This window comes from Ovis aries, chromosome 1 (assembly GCF_016772045.2).
Source record: "Ovis aries strain OAR_USU_Benz2616 breed Rambouillet chromosome 1, ARS-UI_Ramb_v3.0, whole genome shotgun sequence".
NCBI classification, from domain to species: domain Eukaryota; kingdom Metazoa; phylum Chordata; class Mammalia; order Artiodactyla; family Bovidae; genus Ovis; species Ovis aries.
In genome coordinates this window covers 101,141,354-101,153,174 of record NC_056054.1, presented here as the reverse complement: position 1 = coordinate 101,153,174, position 11,821 = coordinate 101,141,354, and the positions used below count along the sequence as shown (strand labels likewise).

Below are 11,821 nucleotides of genomic sequence, written 5' to 3'. Positions count from 1 at the left end.
ATATTCTAGCTTTTACATTGAGCAATTTCAGATATGTTAATTTCTTTACATCTTACTTTATATATAGGTTAAGTATTTTATGTGTAAAATATTATTTTTTCAAATATAATATAATAAAGAGAGAGATTATATGAATTGTGCATTCTATTTCATGCCCCACAGGATTTTGTGGAAACAAGATGAATCATGTTTCTCCTTCACAGACTTCCACCTTGTGAAAGGTCTCCAAGATCCCTGATATATGGTATTCTAAGTTTTCCACCTGTCTCCTGCTGTTTGCCGGCCCAACTAGTGTTTAAGCAACAAAATGCCTCCACGCCATCAGCACACACTATTCCTACTGAATGGAAACATCACCATCTCGTTTGCTGGCTGATGAACTTCTGGCCCCATTAAATGAGGGTTCAAACGTTGCCTTCGGGAATCTTCCCAGAGGCTACAAGGCTGTGGCCCTCTCTCCTCACTTTCACAGTGCCTTGCTCAGGCCTCTCTTTGGGCACTTGTTAGACATGGGTAACTGCTCATTTACAGGCTGACCCTTTCCTAGATGCTGAATCCTCAATGGCCAGTCCTGGCTTCTCTTCTCTGGGGGCCCAGTGCCTTACACAAATGGCTTTCAGTAAAGTTCTTCCTAAGGAAGGACTGTCCTGGGTGGTGATGAGCGGAAGGGGAATGGTCACGGGCAAAGTTACCAGTGTTTGAAGCAAAAAAGCAAGAAAAAAGTTGCCAAGCTTTATTTAGGCCGCAGTGGTTACAGACAACACTTCCGACCCTTCCCCCCACCCCACCCGGCTTGGGCCCCTGGCCGGCTCGTCCCTTCCCTCCAGTCTCACTTCTTGTCCTCTTCCTTCTTGTCCTTCTTGCCGTCTTTGGTGGCCTGGGAGGCCAGGGAGCCCATAGCATTTCTAATGGCCTCGTTGTTGGGATCCACGCCCGGAAGGTTCTCCAAGACACTCTGGAGGAATTCGGGGTCCTGCATCACGTCATAATCATCCTCCTCCTGAAAAGGGGGCAGTGTCAGCCCGGTGACGGGGGCTGGCTGCAGAGCAAGCCCGCGTGGAAGACGGGAGCGCATCGCCACACGAGCCCCTCTCCCCACTTGACTGGCCAAGGACAGGAAGGAGGGTTTAGGAAAATACCCAGTGCCTATTCATAGCATGCTGGAGCAGGAAAAGGCAAGTGTTCTTGCCTTTCCAGTTCCGCTCCAGTGTTCTTGCCTGGAGAATCCCCACGGACAAAGGAGCCTGGCGGGCTACAGTCTACAACATCACAGAGCCAGACACAACTGAGCAACTTAAGCACATACAGAGTATGAGCTTAAAACACTTATTCTATTTTTGTTGTTGTTGTTGCATAGGCATGGCTTTCCAGATCTTAGCTCACTGACCAGGGATTGAACCCCGGGCCTCCAGTAGTAAAAGCCCTAAGTCCTAACCACTGGACCACCAGGGAAGTCCCCCAAACATTAAATTACCGACCAATTAGAGGAGAAGCCTGAGACACTGCTTCCTGAGCTCAAAAGATAAAAACAGATGCCATGACCTTTAGGTTTCCTGCTATTAGACACCCACTCCCCGTTTTTGTTTTCCTGGAGCCTCTTTTTACCCTCCTGGAAGATGGCATCACTGAGAAGTGTCCAGACTGCTCCCACCAGCAAGGAAGGGAAATTACAAAACACTGAAGACATTTCTCCAACTCTGGCCACATTCTCCTTAGCAAGGTTTACCCACGAGAAACATTACCTCCATGGGTTTCTTTCCTTCTGCTCTAGAAAGAGCTCATCTATGAAACCCTGAGACAGGAACGGTTCCAGCCCTAGCAGGCTGAGGATCTCGACACAGGGGATGTTAAGGCTGATGGCGGCATGGAGTCATCGCCGGCCCTCACCTTGGTGGGCTCAGATGTGTCCATGGCTGAGCTGGCGTCCATGTCAGCTGACTCTGCCTGGCCAAACTCTGAGGAAGGAAGGTCAGTTTGCTCAGCTCCATTTCTTCCTGCAGCGTCTCTGCCGCGGCACGCCCACCCAGGCCCTGGCTCACCTGCACCCTGGAGGGACATCTGCATGGCGTAAGCAATCTGCTCCTCCTCAGTCATACTGCTTAGGTCAGGGAGCCCCGTGCGGCCAAACTCCTGCTGGCTGATGGTCATCTTCAGCAGGGCATCGTCCGAGTCTAGGAAAAGGAAGACAGCGGCAGGGTGGAACTGTGCCCACCCCCAAGCCCACGTGTTTCCACACCGCCAGAACCCCAGCCCCATCTACACCAGCCCTCCACAGAGCACCCCACAGTCCCGGGACTTCAGATTCCACCTCTTTCACCTTCAGTCCCGGTCGTGGCAATCCCGGCCTCAGCGGCAGAGGCGGCAGCTGCCCGCCGTGCCTCTTCCTCTTGCCGCTGCCGCTGCTCTTCCATAGACACACGCAGGGCCTGGCCAAAGGTGAGGAAAGTCAGACATTCTCCAGCCCTCAGTCCCCTGGGGCGCTGGAGAAAGCAGCTGAGGGGTGGGGACGGACTGTAAAGGGGCAGCTTCTGGTTTATACCCGTGGGGAAGCAGCTGGAAAGATGACAGATGACATAGGGGAAAAGGATGGGCTTGGGAGAAACCTGGGGTTTCATGGGGAGAAGCGAAGACGAGGGTCTGACAGTGGTGCCCCTAGAGATCAGACAGAATTATGGGGAAGAGGGACCTAGAGGGGGTCTGGGAAAACAAGCAAGGGTCCTTAGGACTGTCTAGCCCTAGAGAAGCTAGATGCTGTGTGAGAAGGATCAAGAAGGACACCTGGGCTCTCCTGGAGATCAGTGTTTGCTCACCAGGGCCAGCTCAGGATCAGCGCTGGGATCCACTCCAAACTCAAAGTCACTGGCACCAAGACCCAGCATGGCACCACCTTCCCCAGCCAGAATGGGCGAGCTGATGAGGGCATCGGCCAAGCTGGGCCCAGGAGGCACTGTCACCAGGTGAGAACCGGTTCCATCTTTGCCGTTCAACGTGTTTACAAAAGCAGTCAGCTTTTCTGTGTTCACCTCCTGGGGAGAGAAGAACCCGGGAGGCTCTCCTTCCCGCCCTGCCCCCATTCTCTGCCCCCAGCTCCTGTCTGCAGCCCCTCACCCCCATGCAGACACTCCTCTAGGCAAAGACTGTTCTCTATTTACGATCAAAGCAGTCACTGGCCCCCAACCAGCCCTTACTCACCTCTTCCCCCAAATTGATAATGTCAACATTTACTTTCCCTTACTCACCTCTTCCCCAAAATTGATAATGTCAACATTTACTTTCTCCTTCTTGAGGCGTTTAGCCAGTTTCACCAGCTAGGAAGAAGGGGAGAGAAATGAGGAAGTCTGTTCCATACCACGAGGGAAGGTGACACACATCGCAAGCATACCACTCCAAGGGCCCAGCAGAAACTGAATTCTGCACAACCTCCTTTCCCCAAACTGATGGACCCAGTGCTTCTTCCTGGCTCTCCCAAGAGCCAACAGAAGCCCCCTCCCAAACATGTGGTGCCCAAACTCCCCGGCTGTCACTTGGACTCACATCCTTCTCATTGTCCTCCACAGGGCTTCCCACAAAGGCAATGATTCGCATCTTGTGATTCTTGCCCTGCCGGTGCTTCAGGGCCAGCTTCAAAAGGAAGAGGGAGTTCTTGGAGTCAGCCACAGGAGTCCCCCAGCTCTTTCCTATCACTCTCTTTCTTACAGCTTCCATATACTTTGAGCCTACCATCACACTCGCACCAGATCTAAACCCCTCCCCCTCCCTTCCCCTCTATCTGTGCCTCTCTGTGGATAAGGAAGAGGGGTTAATCCTCCATTCTAGGGCCTTCCCCTTCAAGATCCTCACCGATCATCCCACTATAGCCTTTCCACTCCTTTCTCTACATCATCTCTCTTCCCTGGTGCTGCTTCTCACTCCAAGCGTCTAGCGGGGGAATGAGTAAGGATGGAGGCAGAATCCCAGAGCAAGGAGGAACCGCCAGAGGGACCCAGCAGGACTCACGTGGGCCACGCGGATGCCGGTGCAGAAGGTGATTTTGCCCTTGGGCTGGACAGTGTGAAGCTTAGACAGGATGCGGCCAGTGTCTGGGGTGAGCGTGGTCAGCACTTCACAGTCACTGGAATGGGGAGGAAGCACGTCTGTGATTTCAGGGTAGGACAACTGCCTCCAAACTGTGCTCGACTCACCTTTTCTTTAGAGACCGTGATGATAACTGTTATCTCTACTTTTCCTAAACAAACATCTACTGTTTAGAGAGCAGATCTTCCAAGTTCTCATTATAAGGAACAACTTTTAACTATGTGAGACATGGATATTAATTAAACTTACTGTGGTGATCACTTTGCGATACACACATTATCAAATCATTATACCTTCAACTTACACAATGTTACATGTCAATGACATAAAACTAGAGAATAACTGGAGAAAACTAGAGAAAAATCTCTAATGTGTGGATATGAAACACAGAAAATAAGAAGGGGGTGATTTTGAGAGAAGCTGGCCTCTTCCAGTATTTCCCCCAACCTCTCTCATGCCATCTTCCTCTCAGGGACCTGAGAATTCTCTACAATAGCTGGATGCTCCTTCTTCTCTCTTGTATCTTCATTTTTAGACTCATTTTCTGGCTAATAACACGAATGCTGGGATGGGCAGTCACTCACTTGAGGATTATCAGTTCCCAAAACAAATTACTTTGGGGGTAACACGGTGTGTGACATGCCCTGGGAAGCTGACCCCAAACCCTTTTCATTGTCTTTAAAATATGGTGAGGACTGCCCTGGTGGCACAGTGGCTGACCGTCCACCTGCCAAGGCAGGGGACACAGGTTCAATTCCTGGTCCAGGAGGATTCCACATGCCTCAGAGCAGCCAGACCTGTGCGCCCCAACCACTGAGCCCGTGTGCCTAGAGCCTGACTCCACAGCAAGGGGCGTGCTGCTTTTATTTATATGAGTAGTGAAGAAGGTAGTCTAGGAAGGTGATGGGCAAAAGCAGCCTCAAGGAATCCACGAAAAGGCAGCCCTAGGCACCGCAGCGGGTCACAGACAGGAATGGCCCCGCCTCCCCCGCACACCCTCCCGCTCTGCACCACCTACTTGGCCAGTGTGATGAGGCCCACATTGTTCTCGGGGTTGCTGCGGGTCTTGGAGTGGCAGACTATATTGACGGCATCCTGCTGGGCCTGCAGCCGGGTGGGTAGGAAGTCCCCGTTCCGCATGTACTCACTGTTGTCCACGCTGCCAGGTTGGGGGTGAAGCAGGAGAGACAGGCCACACTGTGAGACCTGTCTGAGACATTCCCTCCAGGTCCAGAAACCAACCCCCCACAACTCTCCCATGAGGGGTGCCACGGCATACGGCAGTGGCTCTCAGTCTTTGTGGAACAGAGGATCAGCTGCAACTTTTTTTTTTTTAATTATACATGACCAAGCCCTCATCTAGACTTACTGACTCAAAATAACAAAAGGCAAAAAACCTTTTTAAATCTCCACAGGTAATTGTATAAGTACCCAAGGCTGTGATCTACTAATGTACCATGTCCACCTTTTTATAAGCTGCGTTAAGTGTTATCAATCATGGTTGTGGAGAAACATGCTATCTGCTATTAAAATAGGAGTATTCCAAGGCAGGAAATCAACAGAGCAACTGAAAAATATTTATGAAATAACACACACTTGGCACACTGAGTGCAGGAAAGTGCAATCTAAATTATCTGGTTAAATGTTCAACAGCTTTGACAGCCGGACTGAACTGCAAAAATGAGGTTTCATAGATCTGGGGGTCTCACGTATTCTATCCCTATATTTTTCACAATCTGTAAGAATCCAAATAACATGGAATACAAGTGCCAGGTTCCTGGAGACCAAAAGAAGACAGGGAAGTGAGAAAGTTATCTACACCCCAGAAGAGAATGAATTCTTGACGAACTGAGTTCTGTCAAAACACTGAAAGCAAGCAGCATACTGAGAGACAGCTCATCTCTACTGGCAAGCTAAACAGGCTTGGAGGCGATTTTTTCTTTAGTATCCTTCGCCAGGCAATAAACACAAACCAAAAATGATGGAGAGGTAATTAAGAAACTACTGTAAGACAAGTAGAAAGGGTTGCAAGGGTAGCGTTCAGGCAGGTTCAAATCCCTACTCTACTACTTACTAGTTCTATGATCCTAAGGAAGCTACTGAATTTCTCTAATGTCCAGTTACCTCATCTGTAAAATGGGTTTTATTATACCTACCTGGATAGTGCTGGCTATGAGGATTAAACTCATGGAAAGTACTTAGCACAATGCCTAACAGTAAGCATGACACACAGACTAGTTCTTATAGACGAAACTCAATCCATATAAAGGAGGTCAAGGGCGGACTTTACTGACCAAGCTATATGCTTTTTTCCCTGATACACTGTTTCCAACTACTCTCCCAACAGGGAAATAACTGCCTTCCTAGCTTCAAATACAGTGGTGGCTAAATATATGAAACAATGGAAGCTTTGAGGATCATCCAGCTGCAATAGCTACTAAGTACAAAGGCTGTGGGCAAGACCAGCAGATGGATGAAGGCTGGAAGAAAGATGTCAGAGGAAGCCCTGGGAGGTGGGGGGGGGGGGGGGGGGGCAGCTGAGAGGGAGGAAGAACCTGCTGTGCAGAACACGAGAGCGGTCCTCCTGCTGTCACGAGTGTATCAGAACCACTTTGAGGGTGACGGTGCTGGCACTGGTAAAAACACAGATGCTTGCACACCTATGTGTGCACCCCTAAAAAATGCAGTTTGCTTTTCCCAACATTGAACTTTATACAGACAGGATAATACATGCATTTCCTGTGACTACTTTCACTCAACAGTAATTTTTCCCAATAAAATTTTATATCAAAATAAGGGCTGACAAAATTATCCAGCTATTCCATAAAATTTTCATTAAAAAAAAAAAAAAATACAGATGCCTAAGCTTCCCTGGCTGGGAGTCTGAGCCACCAGACCAAGCAGAATCAAATATACACAACTTTCTGAGGGCCAGCAAAGCATGAGCAAAGAAGTGGCTTTCACTGCTCTTCTATGGCTGGGCTGTTACAACAGGGTGCCAGTGCATCACTCTGGACCTAACCTTTCCTCCCATACCCCAAGCCAGATCAGCATTCTTAAATCCCATTTTGTATATAGCTCTGGCTCCACCAGCCTCAGAACGTTTTCAGTAGTCCTCCATTGAAGGGTAAAGGGCAGAATTCAGCCTCCTCAACCCGACATCTGTGCTCTTCTACCTGGCTGCATGCCCCTTTCTCCAAAAAAGGGAACCACCTTCAACCAACAACCTAATAATGAAGCCACACTAGTCCATTTTCTACTCCCTAAACAAGCCTTGAGAATGTACACTTCAGCAGCTTTCCTTATGCCCTTCTCCTTACATGTAATGGCCTCTCCTTAACATTTGTCTAAGTCCCTTCAAGGACCCTCTTAAATTCTTTCCTGAGGACTTCTTAAGCATCATGGCAACTAACAGATGCAGAGTGCTGCAGTTTACAGAGCACCACGACACACACTGCCTACCCTTGCTATGAGAAGAGTAGATGTTACTATTATATTCGCATTTTATAGCTAAAGTGAGAGATTTACTACATTCTCAAGAACATGCGGCTGGAAAGTACCCCAAACACAGGATTTTGGATTCCAAATCCTGTCCTCTTTCTACTCTTAACTTGCTTTCGTCCAGAGGCTGCCATATTTAGCAAATGAAAATACAGGGCTCCCAGAATTCCCTGGTGACACAGTAGTAAAGAGTTCGCCTGCCAATGCAGAGAACATGGGTTCGATCCCTGGTCTGGGAAGATCCCACATGCTACACAGCAGCTAAGCCCAAGTGAGCTGCAACTACTGAGCCTGTGTGCCACAACTACTGAAGCTCCGGCGCCTAGAGCCTGTGTTCCACAGCAACCAGAACCCTGCAAACCCTCACCACAACAAACAGTAGCCCCAGGTCCCAGCAACTATAGAAAGCCCAGGCAAAAGCAGTGAAGACCCGGCACAGCCAAAAACAAATAAAGAACAGAAAATACAGGACTCCCAGTTAAATCTGAATTTCAGACAAACAACAGTAACTTTCTAGTGAAAGTATGTCCCATCCAATATGTGGGACATACACATGGCCATTGTGATATTAAAAATAATTGTTTATCTGAAATTTAAATTTTACTGGGCATCCTATGTGCTATCTGGCAACAGTATCTACCCAGCAAAAAGAAAACCCTTAGGTGTCTGTTCCATGCAACTGGGGATTTGTGTGTGTTTGTGTATTATTCTGTTTTCATTCCAGGCTCACACTTAGAAGAAACTCTTGAAACCTTGCAAAAGTGTGGTCCTCAGTTTTAACAGCTAGCCAAGTCAGACTGATGAGAGCTCACTGGATAAGTGCCGAAGCGTCTTTGAGTCAGATAATCCTGAGTTTAAACCTAGGCTCCACCACTTAACCTGCTGTGTGATTCTGTGTAAGTCATTTAAAACTGCCGAGACGCGGTATCCTCATCTGTAAAAGGGAGGGAGTATTGTGAGGCTTAAGTGAGATGAAGCAAATTAAATGCCTAACATTTAGAAGGTAGCTTAGTAAAGAATCTGCCTGCAGTACAGGAAATCCGCATTCGTTCCCAGGGTCGGGAAGATCCTCTGGAGAAGGAAATGGCAAACCACTCCAGGATTCTTGCCTGGAAAATCCCAGGGACAGAGGAGCCCAGCGGGCTACAGTCCATGGAATCGCCAAGAGTCCGACACGACTTAACGACTAAGCCACAAACACTTAAAAAGTACTCTTGTAGTGCCTTTGACGGTAACACCAGGAAAAGCAAAGGAGTTAGCGACAAGTGAGTGGGGCAAGGAAGGGAGCTGAAACTCTCTTCCTAACACCCATCATTGTGAAAAGGAGAGGAAGGCAGAAGACTAGCACGGTGAGTCCGAGAAGCAGGACTCTAGCTAAAGACAGATGTAGGCTGGTCTAGAGAAGACGACGCTGTAATGGAGAAAAATAGCAGGACCGGTCAATGACTGTCCGCGGACTGAGGGTTAAGGGGGGTACCTCGGGCCCGTCCGTCGGGAACTACCTCTGGGGCCCCGGGATGACTCAGGGAGTCGCTGGAGCTCCTTTCCTCCCGGCCCAAGGCCTCATCTCTTCCACCAGGCCCCCTCGCCCACCCCAGGACCGCCTGGCCTCCGAGCTACAGGCGCCCCCGACCCAGTCCCGCTGCCCAAGGGGGCCCGAGGTGGCTCCTCACCAAACCATAGTGCTTTCCAACACCATCGTGCCTCCTTCCTCCCTCCCCGACCGGTTCTCCTAGACCACTAAACAACAGCTCCTCCAATTGGCCCGGCGCGCATCACCAATCACTGACCTCGGTTGGGCCAGCTGGTTCCGCCTTCATCCCCGTGTTGCTTTCTGGGAGTTGTAGGCGCCGCCAGAAAGAAAAAAAAAAGTGGGAGCTGTTTGGGGCGGAGGGAGGGGCCAAGTAACACAAAAAAGAGGGCCACACCTCCACCTGCCCTGCCATTCAGGTTTTCTGGTGGCGTTCCTTGCAGAGAAGAGCTAAGAAAAAACGTGAAGGAACTTCTGAAAGTGCTGAAGCTATGTCTATTCCAGCATCATCGTTTTTAAAAACTGGTGGGATGACTACTGACTACTGACTTTCCAGCTCCCCCGGTTCCCCATGGCACTTTGTTCATCAAACTACTAAGCACTTATACCTCTGAACTGCATTTGTTTGTGTATCTGTCTTTCTCATTTCATTAAGGGCAAAAGAAAGTGAAAGTGTTAGTCGCTCAGTCGTGTCCCCCTCTTTGCGACTCCATGGATTGTAGCCCGCCAGGCTTCTCTGTCCGTGGAATTCTCCAGGCAAGAATTCTGGAGTGGGTGGCAATTTCCTTCTGCAGGGGATCTTCCCCAATCCAGGGATCGGACCGATCTCCTGCACTGCAGGCAGGTTCTTCACCGTCTGAGCCATCAGGGAAGTCCCCATTAAGGGCAAGAGAAGTGTCAATCTCTGCTATCCCTAAGTCCACTACAAAGCCTGACATATGGTAGGAAGGCAGAAAAAAGTTTGATGAATCAATAATTTTAACTAATCTCCCAAAGAATGGGAGACAACCTAGTCAATCACTTTCGCTTTTTAATCAAATCACATTTTAGTGACTTCCCTGGCAGTCTAGTGGCTAAGACTGTGCTCCTAGTGCAGGGGGCCCCAGGTTCAATCCCTGGTCAGGGAAATAGATCCTACATGCCACAACTAAGACCCAGTGCAGCATCCCTCAAAAGAAGAATTACATTTTAAAATGTCTTAGGGATTTCTCTAGTGGTACAGTGATTAAGACTCTGCACTTTCAGTGGAGGGGCTGTGGGCTCATACCCTGGTGGGGTAACTAAGATCCCACATCTGTCATGGTATGGCCAAAAAATAAAAATAAAATTATTTTAATTAAAAATGCCTTGGCTGGAAATTCCCTGACAGTTCAATGGTTAGGACTCTGCACTTCCACTGCAGAGAGCACCAGTTTGTTCCTTGGTCAGGGAACTAAGATCCTGCATGCCTTGGCCTGGCTATAAATAAATAAATGCCTTGGCTTACTTACACATACACTCCAAAGAAAAACTGGAAATTCCAGGTGTCTATTTTGGAGGAAGTGGGGGAAGGAGCAGAGGACCCAGACATGACTACAGAGATGGTAGATGGAGATGCCAAGTGTGTTGGGCTCCAAAATCACTGCAGATGGTGACTGCAGCCATGAAATTAAAAGATGCTTACTCCTTGGAAGAAAAGTTATGACCAACCTAGATAGTATATTCAAAAGCAGAGACATTACTTTGCCGACTAAGGTCCATCTAGTCAAGGCTATGGTTTTTCCAGTGGTCATGTATGGATGTGAGAGTTGGACTGTGAAGAAGGCTGAGTGCCGAAGAATTGATGCTTTTGAACTGTGGTGTTGGAGAAGACTCTTGAGAGTCTCTTGGACTGCAAGGAGATCCAACCAGTCCATTCTGAAGGAGATCAACCCTGGGATTTCTTTAGAAGGAATGATGCTAAAGCTGAAGCTCCAATACTTTGGCCACCTCATGCGCAGAGTTGACTCATTGGAAAAGACTCTAATGCTGGGAGGGATTGGGGGCAGGAGGAGAAGGAGACGACAGAGGATGAGATGGCTGGATGGCATCACGGACTCGATGGACGTGAGTCTGAGTGAACTCCGGGAGTTGGTGATGGACAGGGAGCCCTGGCGTGCTGCGATTCATGGGGTCGCAAAGAGTCGGACACGACTGAGCGACTGAACTGAACTGAACTGAAGTGTGTTGTAGACATTACATAGATATTGATAAAATTTTAATGGATATGTTCAAAAGTTATTGATGACCATTAAAGGTATAGGAGTAAAATCTTTGTATTTCTAAGGAAAAAAAAATCTGTTACTATAATCATAGACAGGAAAAGGAAGAAAAATAAAGCATAGAAAAATCATTAGTGAAAAGTTCAAATATAGACAAAATATGAATGTAAGACATACCAAACTGACAAAAGGTAAAAAATAAAAGGAAAGGAAAAAACAACATATCAGGCAATAGTAATAAAAGAAAGCATGTGTAGCTATATAACTATTGTACCAATAGAAACCAGGGTCTCCTGAATTGCAGATGGATTCTTTACCAGCTGAGCTACATAGAAGTCCAGGTATATACCAATTGTACAAATAGAAATCAACACAAATCGGTGAAGTCAAATCCAAAGTATTTCATAAAAGATAAGATTCAACAACAAAAAATGTTCTGAGTTAATCAGGATAATGCAACTCTAAAGTCAATTTG

General features: G+C 48.1%; 1 protein-coding gene across 2 annotated transcripts; it reads right to left on the bottom strand.

Moving 5' to 3' along the window:
* Positions 1-718: 718 nt before the first annotated feature.
* Positions 719-9,317, bottom strand: PSMD4 (proteasome 26S subunit ubiquitin receptor, non-ATPase 4). 2 transcript variants are annotated; one of them, XM_012182917.4, is made up of 10 exons: positions 9,249-9,317; positions 5,093-5,233; positions 3,997-4,111; positions 3,535-3,621; positions 3,240-3,308; positions 2,811-3,026; positions 2,309-2,426; positions 2,040-2,171; positions 1,888-1,955; positions 719-1,000 (listed from the first exon to the last, which is right to left on the bottom strand). In XM_012182917.4, exons 1-10 carry the CDS (start codon positions 9,272-9,274, stop codon positions 830-832), a joined length of 1,143 nt encoding a protein of 380 aa, XP_012038307.1. In that variant the 5' UTR covers positions 9,275-9,317; the 3' UTR covers positions 719-829.
* Between the last annotated feature and the right edge of the window lie 2,504 nt (positions 9,318-11,821).